General features: G+C 40.9%; 1 protein-coding gene and 1 long non-coding RNA gene across 2 annotated transcripts; both read right to left on the bottom strand.

Moving 5' to 3' along the window:
• Positions 1–18,109, bottom strand: LOC306787336 (scavenger receptor cysteine-rich domain-containing protein DMBT1-like; the record flags this gene model as incomplete). Its single annotated transcript, XM_079282454.1, has 6 exons — positions 1–42; positions 190–278; positions 606–920; positions 17,385–17,699; positions 17,809–17,844; positions 18,067–18,109. 6 exons carry the CDS (start codon positions 18,107–18,109, stop codon positions 1–3), a joined length of 840 nt encoding a protein of 279 aa, XP_079138580.1.
• LOC306786471 lies at positions 12,237–14,382 on the bottom strand. Its single transcript, XR_013772489.1, has 3 exons — positions 14,233–14,382; positions 13,709–14,032; positions 12,237–12,520 (listed from the first exon to the last, which is right to left on the bottom strand). It is a non-coding gene; the product is annotated as an uncharacterized lncRNA (long non-coding RNA).
• Positions 18,110–18,382: the final 273 nt, after the last annotated feature.

The raw sequence follows: 18,382 nt of genomic DNA, 5'->3' as shown, positions 1-18,382 counted from the left end.
TCACCGCTGTGCATAGCGGGACACTCGTGACCGTTCCAGTTTCTGCAACAGGGAACAGCTTTCCACCTTATTTCAAACATCAAACATCCAGAGCAACAGGGTGTCCCACTCTACGTTACAGAACAGGCAAACCCAACCCCTGCCCTGCATGCTCACATGGAAAATGCCGCGACACAGTTCCAAACCAACCTGGACAAGGAAAAGCTTAGGAAAGTGGGAGGTGCTGTCAGGCGGAAAATGAAACGACCAGTCTGTCAGACACACCCATGAATACAGATCTGGATGAGAAAGAGAATGCAAAAAGAGTTTCTTCAAAAGTATGCACTGTGTTTTTGGAGCCTTTTTATCGGGGTTTTTTCAGTCGTGTGTGTGCTTTACATCACTTACATCAACCACTAAAACAATCGTCTTCATTTTAATTACCGTTTAATTCATGGGGTGTGAAGCAACATTTCACACTCTGCTCTTCTATTCTAACAGCATGCTGCAGGGTGTGGTTACCAGCGCTTTACCCAGTGCTGCACCCAAAAGGCTCATCAGAACCCACAAAGACTAGACTGTTAGAACATACAGAAAGGTTCACATTTATCCAAAGGTTTTCTCACCTGAACAGATGACACCAGCGTCCTCACTGTGTCCACAGTTGTGTATCCCAAATCCTCTGTGGTGACATTCAGTTAGAGACCTTTCAGTTCCTGAACAGCCAACATCATCAAGCCAGATTTCGCCAGTTCCTTCACCAAAGTGGGCCGACTGAGGAGCAATCAGTGCCGTACCACAGTCCAACTGTCTGCACACTACCTCAGCGTCCTTTAGGTCCCACCCGTCATCACATACTGTTCCCCAGGCACTGTTGTAATAGATTTCAACTCTTCCAGAGCAACGAGTAGACCCAGACCCAACTAATCTGATCCGAGCATCTATCAGAAACACAAGACACAACACAACAAATAACTCTGAATTTATTTACAAAGAACGTCAACTGAAAACTGTAAAGATTTTATGCATCACACTGTAGAACTGACTGACCTGCAGCAGGTGACGTTGAGGTCAAGAGAAAAGAGACTATAGAGAGAAGAGAACAAATAGTATGGCTCATTACATTCAGCAAGCTGAAAAGTGCAGAAATAAAAGTTTGCCTTGTTGTGTTTTGGATTCTCTTGATAATTCAAATAAAATGAAGGAGCTTTAAACTCAAAGTGAAACATGTTCATACCATACAATAAAACTGCTGTACCATACACGAAAAAAGCAACTTTCCAGATATAATTTGGGAGTATGTCTTACCAATGGCCAAATAACGAAGGTTTCTCTGCTGTATGATCCCCATGGCTGAAACATTTATCAGTGACAGAACAGACGACAGAAAACTGAAGTTAAAACCGCGATACACAAAAAAAAAAACGCACTGCTCAGTCCTTCCTGGAAAGCTTCCTCTTTATTTTTCACTAAAGTGCTAAAATTGGTTCCGAGTGTTGTCAGACACATACCACATGTAAAAAACAAGCTACCCTTTCTGTCAGTTCTGGTTCATTTAAGGCCCGTATATTTGTTACGACCCGACTCTTAGACCACTAAAAACAGGACACACACCATGACAAAGTTTTAACAAAAGTTTACTAAACCAAATTATACCACAATTAAGCAAATGAAGCTGCCAACTAAGGAGTATTAATCAGTGGTGTCAGTGTGCATGAGGAATGGATGTGTGTGTGTGTCTGTGTGTGTGTGTGTTTGAGTATTGGAGGGGTGTATAATCGTATATCATACTGTTAAATGTACATTTTGTATTATTCATTTGAATCTGCAAAGTAAGTACGAACTAAAGTAAGCACATCCATGTAATAGAGTAGGTTCAGTACTTTCATTTTGAATGTAGTAGAAGTACACTACAAAAACAAGGAGAATGAAAATACTCAAGTACAGTACATCAAAATTGTACTGAAGTATCGTACTAAAATGTACTTGCTTTTACAAAGCTATATTACAAATAGCCATCAAGTGCACATCTGTAAACTGCATATGTACAAAGTGAGAATGGGAATCTTGACAGGCTTAGTGACAGTAACTAAGGGGGTCGGGGCAAATCTGCCTACATCACTGTTGAATTAATTATGTGTTAGTTCACCAACTCTTAAAGTTTCTGGCCTTTTCTTTTGTATATTGTTTGTGCTCATCTGAGATTCAATTGAAGGCTGTTTTGTTTACAGAAAAAAGGCACAAATATTTGAAACAGCGATCAATGTTCAGAACCTGATTATCTGAGCAGTAAAGAATGCTGAACACCTGTACATGCTTTTCACATACAGTTTTTTTGAAGACCTGAACAAACAAGTTAATATCTTTAGTAAATTCTAGCTATGGCAGCCATATGGAAAAGTGTGAAGTGCTGTATGTGATGATGTTAAACACTATGTTCCCTGCTCTCTCACACATCTTGTTCATACATAGAAAATGAAGAGTAATTCATGAGTTATCATTTTACAACCTCAGCATTTTTAACAGTTGAAGCTCGACCTCTCCTACAGCTGGTCAGATTGAAACCAACACTGGTTCCTGTTCAAGTATCACAACCTCATCAATAACACAAACCTCGGCTGTGCCAGCAGGAATATCAGTTCTTCAAAAATTCTCTTTTCCAACAATTGAAGACTCTTGACTTTGTGTGGCACTTGAAATTGTTTTGGGGGGGGGGACCAAGAGCATAAGTTTCAGTATTTCACAGACCAAGAAGAGCGAGGGAAAGAAATTTGCAGACAGGATGTCACGTCTGCACAAGGCAGCTGGCAGGACAACAGAGTAGGGCCCAAATGGCGCGCACACACACACACACACACACACACACACACACACACACACACACACACACACACACACACAAAGGTTTTGGCTCACAATATTTCTCAGGTTCACAATTCTTTTTTTGTCATGTGCAACATTGTGAGGTGAACACTGCCATTTATTTAGCATTCATATGACTCGGTTATATAAAACTAATCCCTGAAATGTGTTGCAGTGGATGTGAAAACAAGTACAGAATCTTACATAATGTGAAAGAACATTTGTCAGAGAAAACCATGGATTCTTTTTCTTAAATCTTTCAATTTTTGCAGTACCTAATAACTGGAATTGGTACTTTTCAGAACCTTTTGACCACTGATCAAATTGCGCCTGTAGTGCAAAGAACTGTTAGTTAGTGTTGTTTACTTTTTTATCAGATATTTTGCTTTATTTCAATTTAATTTAGTCTTTCAAACGCTCTATGGCGCGTTTGACCTGAAGAAAGAAAAGTAATCCGTTTCATTTTGAAAAGTCAGCTTTTTAAAAACCAACATGGCTCTTTTCAAAATTTTGTTTCAAAACGAAACTCCTGCTCTCTTCTCAGGTCATTAAAACCAGGTTTTGTATCCTTACTCCACGTTTGTTCGTGTTGTTTAGGTGTGCTTGGGTGACCCACATTTGTGCACTTGCCCTGTATTCACCAAGCAGGAGCCATGCAAACACATATGCTGGTATCAATAACACACACACACACACACACACACACACACACACACACACACACACAGTATGCGCACACAGTCAACACTGTCTTGTGTGCAGTTGTGTCTTGTGTGCAGTTGCGTGCTCGGCGATAGTCGTCTCGTCAGAAGTTGATGGACGAACTAATAAAAACAAAAACTTCAAGGATGAAGTCAAAGGTGTATTGTGTATTTCACTGTTCACTGTGTACGCTCTGTGGTGATCTGCTGGTCACACGTGAAGGTGGGCATCCTTCATGACTTCAGCAGTCTAACAAAAGGAAATTTGAAACTGCTGCCAAAATAACTTTGTGTGCTATTATATTTAATATTATTACTGTTAATTTTGTCATGTGCTTTCTTGCTGTTGCGCTCATTAAAAGTGTCACATTTTACAAATGATTTATCGTGTTCATGTGCTTGAATGTACAGAATATTGCAGGATTTAAATGATGGAAGACTTCACATTTGAAATACCTATTTAAGGAACACTTTCTTTTTATTCAATTTTGCTGACCTCAGATGGCCTCATATCTTTTTACGATGAGACAAGACTGAAATCAGTAGTCAGACAATGTGTGCTATTGAAGTGCACCCTTGTGAGGGTGAATGTCTTAAAATACATGAAAATTCTGCTGTTAGCTTTGAACTCTTCATTGCAAAAAGCCAAAGAATCAAAGACAGAAATGTTGCATTTTGAGATATTTTTTGTGATTATTTAATAACACTCACGTAGAGAAAATAGCACAACATTTACAAAGTATTTTTTTCATATTTTCTAACTTTGACGATATGGAGATTATGGAGATAAACTGCAACATTACTGCAGCTGACAACAATCAGGAAGATCATTACAACTGTGCAAGCCGCTATGGCCACACCTCTATGCAAACTATAAAGTTATGAGAAAAGGCTCCTTCAGCCTTTATCTGCTCTCAGTTGGCAGTATTTGATTATCCTGAATTATATTTAAGTGCTGCTTTTGAAAGTGATCTTAAAGTACCATTGCGCTTTATGTCGCCCTAACTCAAACAGCTACAGCGTTTACAAGTCGTCATATTTTGTACTTTTATACAAATATTCCGTGATACTTTATTTAGTTTTATCAATCGATTCTATCTTTATTATTATTTTTACAACTTAGATATTTCTTCTGCTATTATTAATAAAAAATGAATCTCTTTGTTCCCAAAGAGGTCCTTCACAATACCATGACTATCAAATCACATGAAAACTCAATTTTGCACGACCAGCTTCTTAATTTCCTTCCTTAAGTTAACGTCAATGCTGTCAACACATCCAGGACCATACTTTAAACTGTCCTGATTTCAATCACTAGCAAAATACCAGCTGGTGCATGACAATTAACAATTTTGCATACATATACTGTATGTATAAAACAATTACTTTTATTAGAGCAGTTCGATTTAAACTCGGCATTCTCGTTCTGCTTTTCAAGCAGTCTTTGACGAAGAGAAAGGATAATTTCGTCCTTCTTCTTCTCTGTGACCACCTTTTCTATTTGTCTACGCTCTCCCTCTGACTTGAAAGCATTGATTATTTGCTGTTTCTCACGGTCCCAAATGAGCTCTTTTGAGGCCATCCGCTTCTTCACGGCAACAATTTCTGATTTCTTAACCCTGATTATTTCCACTTTCTCATTGTCCCAAGTGAGCTCTTTGCTGGCCACCTGCTTCTTCATGTCAACAATTTCTGCTGCCTGCCTTTCACAGAGAACCCTGATTATTGTCTGTTTCTCACGGTCCCAAATGAGCTCCTTGGCGGCCATTTGCTCCTTCAAGGCAACACTTCCTGATGCCTGCTCATTGTCTGTTTTTTGAAAGTCCATTTTGGCTGTTCTCAAGTCCTGTATTTTTTCACAATGGTAATGCGCGATTGTTGCTTGAGTGCTACTTTGAGTATGTCTCTCTGATGTATGTCAAATGATAACTAAGTTTCCCAGAGCATTTGAGCTACCTATATAAACTTCATCAAATGCGGTTAATTCTAACAAAGATTCCGTCACATCACAAGTGCCATCTCTCTCTCTCTCTCTCACATACACACACATCAAATTTGCTTCAAAATGAACACTTACAAATCAAAGTTTACTAGATTCTGGGGCAATAAATTTGGTCAAGACACATCTCTCACTCGTAGCTCTGGTGACTGGAAGTCCCTGTCATACTGGAGAGTATTTATTTGTGAACTTCACAATAGTTGTGCAGAACAAAATAAGCATTGATAAGAAAAGGAAAGTCCTCCTTTTTGTGTGTCCTTCGCCCAGGCAATTACAATTAACAAAATATTGGTGGGGACAATTGTGTCTTTCCCAAACTTTGGTCGTGACTAGTCCCGATGGACCATATGCAAACCTACGCCCTTGCTAACCCCACATCTACCCTAACCTACCCTAACCATACTTCTACCCCTACTTCTACCCTAACCCTACTTCTAACCCTACTTCTACCCTAACCCTACTTCTACCCCTACTTCTACCCTAACCCTACTTCTACCCCTACTTCTACCCTAACCTACCCTAACCCTACTTCTACCCCTACTTCTACCCTAACCCTACTTCTACCCCTACTTCTACCCTAACCTACCCTAACCCTACTTCTACCCTAACCTACCCTAACCCTACTTCTACCCCTACTTCTACCCTAACCCTACTTCTAACCCTACTTCTACCCTAACCCTACTTCTAACCCTACTTCTACCCTAACCCTACTTCTACCCCTACTTCTACCCTAACCCTACTTCTACCCCTACTTCTACCCTAACCCTACTTCTACCCTAACCTACCCTAACCCTACTTCTACCCCTACTTCTACCCTAACCCTACTTCTAACCCTACTTCTACCCTAACCCTACTTCTAACCCTACTTCTACCCTAACCCTACTTCTACCCCTACTTCTACCCTAACCCTACTTCTACCCCTACTTCTACCCAAACCTACCCTAACCCTACTTCTACCCTAACCCTACACACTCCAGCCCCACCACCACACACACACACACACACACACACACACACACACACACACACACACACACACACACACACACACACACACACACACACACACACACACACACACAGGAGATGAGGCCCTTTGAGTCCAAAGGCAATCAGAAGAACCACAAGTGAAACAATGAAACAAAAACATTACAAAACTGCTGTCAAAATCCTGAAGTGAGTAACAGAACATCCAACAATGAGCAAAATGACAAATCCAACGGGATCAGGTGCACCGGGAGAGACAAGTCAGATAAAGGATAGATAACTGTTTATTATTAACAGATATGTGATGATAAAGTCTTGATAGAGTCTTTGACACTCTACAGGGAGATTTGTAATCGAGGGCCGTCTGCCCTGAGCAACAGCAAGATAAATCCCCCCGTGAAGTCCAGGTGGTGATGATGGTGGTGGTGGTGGCTGATGAGTTAATGAAGCTGATGACTTTGGGTGGAGATGGGGAGGTGGAGGAGCACGTAACAGTAGCATGAACATACTGAAGGTAGAGACACAATCGAATTTAAAAGACAGCGGGTAGGCTGACGATGTAATTGTTTCATTGTCCTGTCGGATGGAGGAGACCAGCTGATCCAATGCAGTGGAAGCCCGAATTGTCCAACAGTACATGGACTGTTGCCTGCACCACCTGGCCGGATGAAGTGACCAGCTCCTTTCTTTTAAGTTCTCTCATATCTGACAGCATCCTTGATAACAACTTGTCATGTGCAAAGCACTTGAAGTCTCAGGGCACAGAAGCAGAAGTTGCAAGTTGTCAACTCGATGGAGCGGCTCAAAGTTGGCAAGTGTGAAGTTAACACATACTATTTTGTGCTTTCTCAGTGGTCAAAGAGGGTTCACTTCCTCAAATGCATCCTGGTACAAGATCAGCTTTAAGCTTATACCCCACCAACACAAACATCAGTGAACACATTAGTAGAGGTGGCATTACTTTGTGACTTCACACCGTCGCCACCCAACAGGGTCTTTTTATCATGGCTTTGAAAGTGTCCTGAAGGGGGGGGGGGGGGGGATATACTGCGTAGAATTGGAAATACTCCTCTTATCACATGCAACCCCAAGCATGATAAACCAGCAGAGCATCAGAACAATCCGAGCCAACCAAGTAAGTAACTCACACAAGATTGAATTACACCATTTTAACCCTAACTTGCAGCAGGTCTGTTATTCAAATTCAACCTTTCCCAGGAGAAGTGCTCTCTTAGGCACCCTCAGAGACAAGCAAGACTGGATTTATTTAGAATCAGAATCAGCTTTATTGGCCATGTATATGTACGGTTTCCACTTCGCTGTACACACACAAATTTACAATAAAAATATATAAAAAAAGGGCAGCAAAAAAAAAAAAAACAGATGGTATACAGTAGGTATAAACATTTAACAAGTATAAACAGATATCCAAAAAAGTATATATATATGAACATAAACCTATAAACAATGGCAATGGAATTGAGGCGATTGTGCAAGTAGTGGTAATAGTGCAGTATAACTTATTTATTGTTCATCAGAGTGACGGCGAGTGGAAAGAAGCTGTTCCTGTGTCTGGTGGGAGGGGTCTGCAGTGATCCTTCAGCTTCCTGACTCTGGAGCTGAACAAGTCCAGGATGGGGGGCAGGCTGGAACCAATGATCCTCTCTGCAGACATGACAATCCGTTGCAGTCTGTTTCTGTCCTGTTTGGTGGCCGATCCAAACCACACAGTGATGGAGGAGCAGAGAACAGACTGGATGATGGTGGAGTAGAACAGGATCAGCAGCTCCTGAGGCAGATTGAACTTCCTGAGCCGACAAAGGAAGTACAACCTCTGCTGGGCCTTTTTCCTGATGGTGTTGATGTTGGGAGCCCACTTCAGGTCCTGGGAGATTGTGGATCCCAAAAACCTGAAGGTCTCCACAGCAGACAGTGTTGTTGAGTATGGTGAGGGGGGGGGGGGGGGGGGGGGGGCAGTGTTGGGGGGCTCCTCCTGAAGTCCACTGTCATCTCCACAGTGTTGAGCCTGTTGAGCTCCAGGTTGTTCTGACCACACCAGAGGACCAGCTGTTCAACCTCCCGCGGGTACGCAGTCTCGTCACCGTCCCTGATGAGGCCGATGACCGTTGTGTCGTCTGCGAACTTCAGGAGTTTAACAGACGGGTCCTCTGAGGTGCAGTCGTTGGTTGGAATATACAAAATACAAACTAGTTTCATTTGTTTTTCAAAATAAAGTTACAGAAATGGATAATGCAAAAAGTAAATAAAATAAAGAAAAAATTCAAAAAATCAATTCACTAAATAAGCTTCTTAATAAAGACTCCAAGCTAGGAGCACCCAAAAAGACCCAGATTCTTTGTTGTCTCCTCCCATTTTGACCTTTTTACTTCTTTAACCTCCTGGTCCATTAATGGTAGACAACTAAACATTACCAAATGATAAAGCTGTTTACGTAGTGTCACAATTTATGACAGACTTCTTTAAGTTATTTACACTTATGCCGTACTATGACTGTAGAATGTTCAGCATTCAGCACACTGTGGGTGTGCGGTCAGGCACAATGATACACCAAGAGAATCCACTTCAACTGTGATTTATTGTAGACAGGTGCAGGGCAGATGAGGCTGGTACAATCTATGCTGATTTCTATCTAAACAGAACTATATACTATGTATTATTACCATGCGCACATTTAATAAAAAAAGCAATATCTGGTGACTCTTAACCAGGATTGCATTAACACAATGCGCTTTAACTTGAAAAATAAGGACAGGAACTGCAATCAATGTACATAGAGAAAAGAAACTCACATTTACTCAGACAAGGATAGAGTTCTTTAGAGAGCCCAGGATTCTGCTGCAGGTAAAGGCAGAAAAGACTCACACCTGAACCCAGTCCCCCTATATAGGCTCTAATCAAGCTAGTTCCCTCCCACCTCCTCGACCTTTTTATCACTCTTTTTGAAAAACTACCGACATTTTTATTACTTTTTTCAACATATTATACAAGGACCCTTTTAGGACTTTGACATACTAACTACACTTTGACTTTTTCAGCATTCAATACTAAGAAATCTTTCATGACTTTTTTCAAACGTACTATACAATGACCGTTTTCAACAGACTATTGCCTGACCTTTTCATGACCTACTTCGATATACTACACGATCCCTTTTTCTGTTGAAGAGAGACGCAGAGCACGACCTGCAAGTAAAAGTATTTCAAGCCAATAAAACAATGCAAGAAATTCTTATTTACCTGTTAGGAATGTGTGACCTGTTAGGAATGTGTGCGAGAGAGAGAGAGAGAGAGAGAGAGAGAGAGAGAGAGAGAGAGAGAGAGAGAGAGAGAGAGAGAGAGAGAGAGAGAGAAGGGCAGGAGGGGAGAAAACACTACAGTTCTTGTGATGTTGTACAGGTACCTATTATTTCATATACACACAAATCAAATGAACAAGTTCTTTACAAAATAAATGTTTATTGGACTACCTACGTAACTAAACTACTACAACAGAAAATAAATGAATAAACGATAAAATAAACAAAATGAATAAATAATATGATGAAGAGTACAATGAATAACAATGAACCAGAAATAAATTAAAAGGATTGCATGTGACCAGGAAGAATCAGTGACCAATATAATTGATTGATGTCTTTCAATTAAATCCGTCAATTGACATTTTTACATTAAATTTAGTTCAAAAGATTTATACCGTTCAGCAGTTCGAGAGCACCAGAGAAGATTGTGAAGCAATTTTATATGAGTTCTAATTTAACTTAATTTAGATCTTAAGGTATAAAGCTTATTGATCTGTTTTATAAATATTTCAATCTAAATGACTTTATTATCTGAAATCTAGAGTCTTATCTGCTCTGAATATGTCCAGGCACTCAGTGACCCTTGAGGTCTTGAGGTCAGTTCCAGAAGTTTATTTGTTGAGATTTTGTCATTGTTGTATTAACCACATTTCCGTTTTTAATCATCTTTCCGTGGATGTTCGCTGTTAGTTCGCAGTTGTTGCTGTTATCACAGATATTCATTTTTCCACCATATTGTGTGAACGCAGCGCACAGACTGTATAAGGAGACTCAGAGTAAAGGTTAACCCTTTCTACCAGTAGATGGCAGTATAAGTGTATTTAAACCATAGATGTAGTTATATGCATGTCTTTGTAAATTATCTAGGTTATTGACACAGATGCATTTAATACTGTTTATGTCATCGGATACTTGATGTTTATGGTTAATTTGCAACCTAGTTATATCCATCATGTATTACTTTATGTAATTTCAGAACCACACATACATGGAAGAGCATGTGTTGATCATGAGGCAATAAATAATGATAATTGAAAAATAAAGAGACATTTGGTTAATTCTTATTAAACACCCTTCAGTGGACTTTGCTTCAGCACCCAGCAGCTGCTTTTACCTTCATCACTATATCATCACCATCATCACTGTCACTGTCATCATTATTCACCCTCTAACCTGTTCTGTTGTTCTCTCTGCTGTCAGCTTCTTATCACCTCTGACAAACTCACATCATCAGAATGTAGCAGTTTGGTCGCAAGAATGATTTAGTTCTGTGAGATATTGTATAAGAGAGCATCATTTTAAAGTTGTCAAATGATTGTTGTTCAGCATTGTTGCACCCACACTTAATGCTGATTTGGAGTTTATAATTGACAATAAGAATTCCTTGCATGAAGACATTCTATTGCTGTGACTTTTATTTTGAAATACTCTTACTTCCTGGTATGCTTTGCATCTCTCTTCAAAGGCAAAAACTAATCGGCTCGTTAGTTTGGTTCTCTCAATTTGTTTGTACAGAAAAACGGCTGTGCTTACTCTTTTTTTGAGGGGGGGGGGGGGGGGGGTTAAAACCAAAAACGGAAAATGTAAAATTTTTGATAAAACAAACGTTCAATTACGCCAACCCGACAATCATTTGGTAACGAACTATAGCAATATAGTCTGGCATATCAACATAATGACAACTGAATGACGAGTCAATTCTCCTGAGACAGGAAGAGATCAAGATACAATTTCTTCAGCATTATTCAACATTTCACCATCGGACACCTCAAAAGTTCTGATAAATATCCTCACGTTCTCCATAAATGTCCACAGTTAGTTCATCCAATGGCTGGGTTACAATTACATAGTCGGCTTCATCATCACTGGTTTATTCTTCTTCCTCATGACCTTTGTTACTCTCTGGCTCCTCATAATCATCACTCTCCTCTTCTTCCACTCTCCCAGCTTCCTCTTTGAGTTTCTTCTTGGTGTCCGCTGGATTAATGTTCTGGTAGACATCATCCTCGTCCTCATTATTTTCATTATCGTTGCTGACTCTGACAGCGACTGCAACACAAGCATCAGGACAAAATGTCTCATGAATATCAGAGGGAATTCTTTACAAGCATTCAAACACAAACAATGGATCAATTGATGCTGTATTTTGCCAAACACACTTTTTGGGGGTTTTGTGCCTCTATTTCGGTCAAGACTTATTGAAAATTTAAGTTTTGACTGCATTTTGGGTGCAAATTCAAGAGGCTCATCTCGCTACACAGTGAGGAGAACCATTGATACAGGCACAGGAGCAAGATGTCTCTGTAAATATGACATGAACATAAATAGGTCTATATAATATACAATTCATATTATTATATAATATAAATATAGACATCATATCTGGTGGATGATGTAAGATACAGACTTTGCTTATCCAGTGCCAATGCGATGCATAAAACAGAGATGAAATCTCATGCTGTCCCCTGATAATAGTCCCATGTGAATAAGGCTTTATTCGTGTCATGTAATGTGCTGTGTGTCCTGGTGAGCACAGACATTGAGTTTGGACGAGGGTAACAGGCTGCTCGGCTCGTCTCTTTCTCTTGCAGACCAGACAGACCGCCACCAAGACCAGCAGGAGCAGCAGCGGAACCACGACAGCTACTGAGGAAACCAGCGGCAACAGAGACACTAGGAGAGAAAGACCTTTGACAGTTAGTGCCATTAATAAATCGTCTCTATCCACACACCAACTGCTGTCTTGTCAGAGAAGACACGTTTGAGCTTCCTGTGTTCGTTATTTGGAGGGGAGGTACCTGGTCAAGAACAGGCTTTAAGGAAAAACATGAAAACTTAATTTCTCACTTTACCCAAATTTACAGCGCATACAAATGTGGAATTGAGCAGAATAACAGCAAGTTGAGATGTGTTGTGCTCAGTGTGATTTTCACATTGGTTAAAGAGTGTGGGAAATGTGAGACAGAGCATTGTGTGAAAATGTAGAATTGGGTTGTAACTTCCTACTTCTACTAATAACAGAAGTTGCTGGCCAGAAAACCACAGTTCACATGTGTCAACCAATCCATGGAGTCGCCGACTTTTGTGTGGATGACGATCCCCTGGGGTATACTCTGGCCTGGAGGGGTATAGTATGGCCTAGGCTATTTTACACCCCCGGGTATAGTTTGGCCGAGGACAGTTTATCCCCTGGGTATACTCAGGTTTAATCTGGGCGGGGGTTAATTTGGCCTGTTACACCGGGACTCGAACCCCAGCTGTGAGGCAAGAGTGTTAGCCATTACACCACCAGGCAGGCCTAATGGGGAGTTGATTTACTTTTTTTTCTAAACGTATCCACCAAGTTACAGACGTGTCTTTCCCAATTTAAGTCTACGGGTAAAGGTATTTTTGAGCGCCATGGCATCACGTGATTGTATTCTCACAGATTGGCCACCATGAAAAATAGTTTTCTTCAAAGCCCGGCGCTCTTCCTGGGTGCTTGGATAAAAACAGTAATGGACACATCACTCTGTCTTTTTTTGAGGCAATTTTCTTTTGGGGGGATGAATAGAGGGCAATAGTCCAATGGTCACCACTGCTGTAGCACTGCTGCATGCTTAATGATATGTGACTTGTTTTATCTGGAGGCCAATCTTAATTGACATGAAATGTCATTATGTTATATGCTTGGTATATGCACAAGCCATACAGTTCATTGTTTCTCTATCCACTGTGGTTTTATTGGAAAGTTTTACTGGAAAGCAGCGTTAATAAATGGTTGTGCTGCTGATTCAGCTCCACATAGTAAGTAGTGGCCACCATCACTCAGCGATTGTCCCTGAACTATAGCAGTGTTTAGTTTAAATACACTCTCCTTACTTTTGATGATGACAGTAATCGTGGCTGTCATGGTGGAATTGAATCTCCGTGCAGACAGTGTGACTTCATACACACAGCTGTAGTTCCCCAGGTGCTCATACTCTGCCACAGGGAAGTCAAAGGAGGCCGAGCGGTTGACTGCTGGCTTGGTGTTGGTGAGGCCGGAGCCAGAGGAGATGAGAGAGAAAACACCTCCGGGATAATGGGAGGAATTGGAGCAGGTGAAGACAAAGCTGTAACCCCTGGTGACCTCGGCACCCTCGGGGCCCCAGACCAGCCCTCCGTTAGGAGACGTCAGGGAGATGCTGGGCTGCTGCAGCGGCACTGAGTACAAAAGGGACAAACATGAAAATATACAGTGCCTTGCATAAGTATTCACCCCCCTTGGATGTTTCATCCTTTTGTTGCTTTTGTACATGAAATCATGGTCAGTATAATTTGGCTTTTTTTACAAGCTTGCGTTTGGGTCCTACCTGTGAACTCCCGTGACAGTATTATTCTATTTATTCATAAATGTGTCTTACCAGTAACAGAGAGTCTGACAGAGTCACTTAAGGGGGAGATGATGTTTAGTCTTGAAACCGTGGTGTTGTACTGACACTGGTACGATCCTTCATTGTTAAAGTTGACTTCAGACATGCTGAAGGTAGCAGAGTTGGTTGTTGACATTTGGCTCTTTTCGAATGAACTTGAAGCCTTTTTCAAAATAAATGTTTCACTTAAAAGCTGTTGAGTGGGAGTTGAGATGGAACAAGTGAAGACGACATTCTGACCCCAGGTAACATCACCGACAGGATTCATGGAGATTCTGGACTTCGGGAGGATTGCTGAAAGAAAGTACAACAGTATCATATTCAATGTGTTGTATCTTTGATCTTGGCTGGACTATCATTTTCTCCATATGCAATTCAGAGCATATCTATTGCCTCCCCACGGCTCTCAACGTGGCGATGGCTGAACCAATGATCCCCAACCATAGACTGTACATGATCTTTTTCAATCGTTGGAAAACCGCTTTTCTGGCTGTTGCCTCTCCTGTCCACCTGTTGTGATAGTTTTAATGTCTGTACACAGACAACATGCTATCTCATAATTTCAACTTTCTATCTCATAATTTAGACCATGGGGATACTTTTATTTTCAAGTCTAACTTTTAATTCTTTTTCCAAAATAAAAATAAAAAAAAAGGTTTTTGTTTTTTTTGCTGGCAGATCAGCGGCCCACATAAAATGACGTGGCAGGCCGGATTCGGCCGGCGGGCCTTGAGTTTGTCACGTGTGCTATATGGACTCTAAATGGACCATCATTTACTAAATGAACATCATGCTGTATTAAAGAAGACTTGAAACTATAGATTGAGACCATAATCTCATGTTTATAATGTTTACTGAGGTAATAAATCAAGTGAAAAGTAGAGTCATTTTCTCATAGACAACCAGACTTCTATTTGCAACCAGAGGAGTTGCCCCCTCATGGCCAGTACAGAGAATGTAATTTTAAGACACTTCAGCATTGGCTTCACTTTTCAGAACCAGAGGTTGCCGCCTGCTCGCAGCTAGCGGTGGCAACAGCACCAATAGTGCAAACAGTGCTGATGGAGCTAACAGTGTTTACCTGAGGGGGGATCAGAAGGTGGGCCGACACTTCCGCAACAGCACCGTCGGTCTGGAGGACGTTACCACAAACTGATCTCACAGAAATATGGGAATTGTCCTCAATCTCCAAACATCGCATTTGGTGGACGTGCCAAGTAATAAGTCAAAATTACGCATTGGGATCCTTTGTCGTGGTGGACACACAAATAAAACACATCCACATGAATATTCAATACTCTGTGGTTGGGTAGAGGGGAAGTGGATGGGTCAAACTACTTTGTCCCAAAGTGTTGTTGAGTTACTCTGACGTTCCGTTTGTTGATGTATTTACATATTTAGTTAGTTTACAGACTTATTTTAAGTCAAATTATGGGGTTTAATCTAAACCAAACATTATTAACAATGTTAATGTTTTTGTTTTAACATCAAAATGCAGATTATAGACTTTTTAGTTACAGCCAGTGTTTTAGTATTCCAGTTATTACCGAAGGAAATTGTTTTGTTTATCTTTTACATGGAATAAAGCTACTTTTAACTACGAGCTACGAGCCTCATCTTTGGACAGCTAGCAAGAAAAGTATAGCCTGCAAGCGCACGTATATTGGACATGGTAGTCTACGCGAGTCAGAACCCTTTACATCCTGCAAGAAGTGGCCAAGAAGGACGGTAAAATAAGCTGCCACTACAATGCTCATAGTATTTTCATCATTTTCTCATTTTACTATTTCCATAACATCAAGCCAGTTAGACAAACATTAAATGAAAATGTAATCACATCTCATAATCTTAAATTGTATTTGTAAATAGAGGCTAATCAAACTTCATATTTACTAGCTCGACCATAATCGCTACCAGTTTCCATCTTTAGCACACACACACACACACACACACACACACACACACACACACACACACACACACACACACACACACACACACAGCATTAAAAGTGTGTGTATTTGTTTCTTTTCCCTATAGAAACTTGTTGAAACTTTAACCATAAGTGGAAGTGGAAACTGCAGCATATAACTACACACAGAGTTGCTACAGATTTTGATATTCCCTTTCAGACACTAACGAGATACTGCACCAAAATGACCCCTGAACAAACTGAGTTTACCAACTTTTTTTTACTAACTGGTTGAAAGTCAGAGGATATTTACTATGGCCTGTATATGTAAGAAAGCTGGCAGACCAGATTTCACCCGCAAACAGTATTGATGTATTGAAGTCCCTGGAGCCCCGACTGGTTCACTGCATTTATTGAAGAGGCACCCGTCCCCGTCTGTCTGCAAGCCAGTGCAACGAGTTTCAATCAAGGAAAGGTTGGTTGTCTTTTCAAAAACCATGACTTTGTCATGCAGTCGCACAAATTTCAAACCTGTGACATCTGGAAAATGGACAAGGTGCGGGTGACTAAAGTCCATTGACTAAATAGAGTTGTAGCCAGGTGGGGTTTCAAACTAATTGGGTCCCTCACCGCTGTGCATAGCGGGACACTCGTGACCGTTCCAGTTTCTGCAACAGGGAACAGCTTTCCACCTTATTTCAAACATCAAACATCCAGAGCAACAGGGTGTCCCACTCTACGTTACAGAACAGGCAAACCCAACCCCTGCCCTGCATGCTCACATGGAAAATGCCGCGACACAGTTCCAAACCAACCTGGACAAGGAAAAGCTTAGGAAAGTGGGAGGTGCTGTCAGGCGGAAAATGAAACGACCAGTCTGTCAGACACACCCATGAATACAGATCTGGATGAGAAAGAGAATGCAAAAAGAGTTTCTTCAAAAGTATGCACTGTGTTTTTGGAGCCTTTTTATCGGGGTTTTTTCAGTCGTGTGTGTGCTTTACATCACTTACATCAACCACTAAAACAATCGTCTTCATTTTAATTACCGTTTAATTCATGGGGTGTGAAGCAACATTTCACACTCTGCTCTTCTATTCTAACAGCATGCTGCAGGGTGTGGTTACCAGCGCTTTACCCAGTGCTGCACCCAAAAGGCTCATCAGAACCCACAAAGACTAGACTGTTAGAACATACAGAAAGGTTCACATTTATCCAAAGGTTTTCTCACCTGAACAGATGACACCAGCGTCCTCACTGTGTCCACAGTTGTGTATCCCAAATCCTCTGTGGTGACATTCAGTTAGAGACCTTTCAGTTCCTGAACAGCCAACATCATCAAGCCAGATTTCGCCAGTTCCTTCACCAAAGTGGGCCGAGTGAGGAGCAATCAGTGCCGTACCACAGTCCAACTGTCTGCACACTACCTCAGCGTCCTTTAGGTCCCACCCGTCATCACATACTGTTCCCCAGGCACTGTTGTAATAGATTTCAACTCTTCCAGAGCAACGAGTAGACCCAGACCCAACTAATCTGATCCGAGCATCTATCAGAAACACAAGACACAACACAACAAATAACTCTGAATTTATTTACAAACAACGTCAACTGAAAACTGTAAAGATTTTATGCATCACACTGTAGAACTGACTGACCTGCAGCAGGTGACGTTGAGGTCAAGAGAAAAGAGACTATAGAGAGAAGAGAACAAATAGTATGGCTCATTACATTCAGCAAGCTGAAAAGTGCAGAAATAAAAGTTTGCCTTGTTGTGTTTTGGATTCTCTTGATAATTCAAATAAAATGAAGGAGCTTTAAACTCAAAGTGAAACATGTTCATACCATACAATAAAACTGCTGTACCATACACGAAAAAAGCAACTTTCCAGATATAATTTGGGAGTATGTCTTACCAATGGCCAAATAACGAAGGTTTCTCTGCTGTATGATCCCCATGGCTGAAACATTTATCAGTGACAGAACAGACGACAGAAAACTGAAGTTAAAACCGCGATACACAAAAAAAAAAACGCACTGCTCAGTCCTTCCTGGAAAGCTTCCTCTTTATTTTTCACTAAAGTGCTAAAATTGGTTCCGAGTGTTGTCAGACACATACCACATGTAAAAAACAAGCTACCCTTTCTGTCAGTTCTGGTTCATTTAAGGCCCGTATATTTGTTACGACCCGACTCTTAGACCACTAAAAACAGGACACACACCATGACAAAG

The sequence above is a fragment of the Melanostigma gelatinosum genome, assembly GCF_949748355.1.
Source record: "Melanostigma gelatinosum genome assembly, chromosome: 13".
In the NCBI taxonomy this organism is placed as follows: Eukaryota; Metazoa; Chordata; class Actinopteri; order Perciformes; family Zoarcidae; genus Melanostigma; species Melanostigma gelatinosum.
The sequence above is the reverse complement of the archived record's forward strand: the minus strand, read 5'-3'. Positions and strand labels throughout refer to the sequence as shown.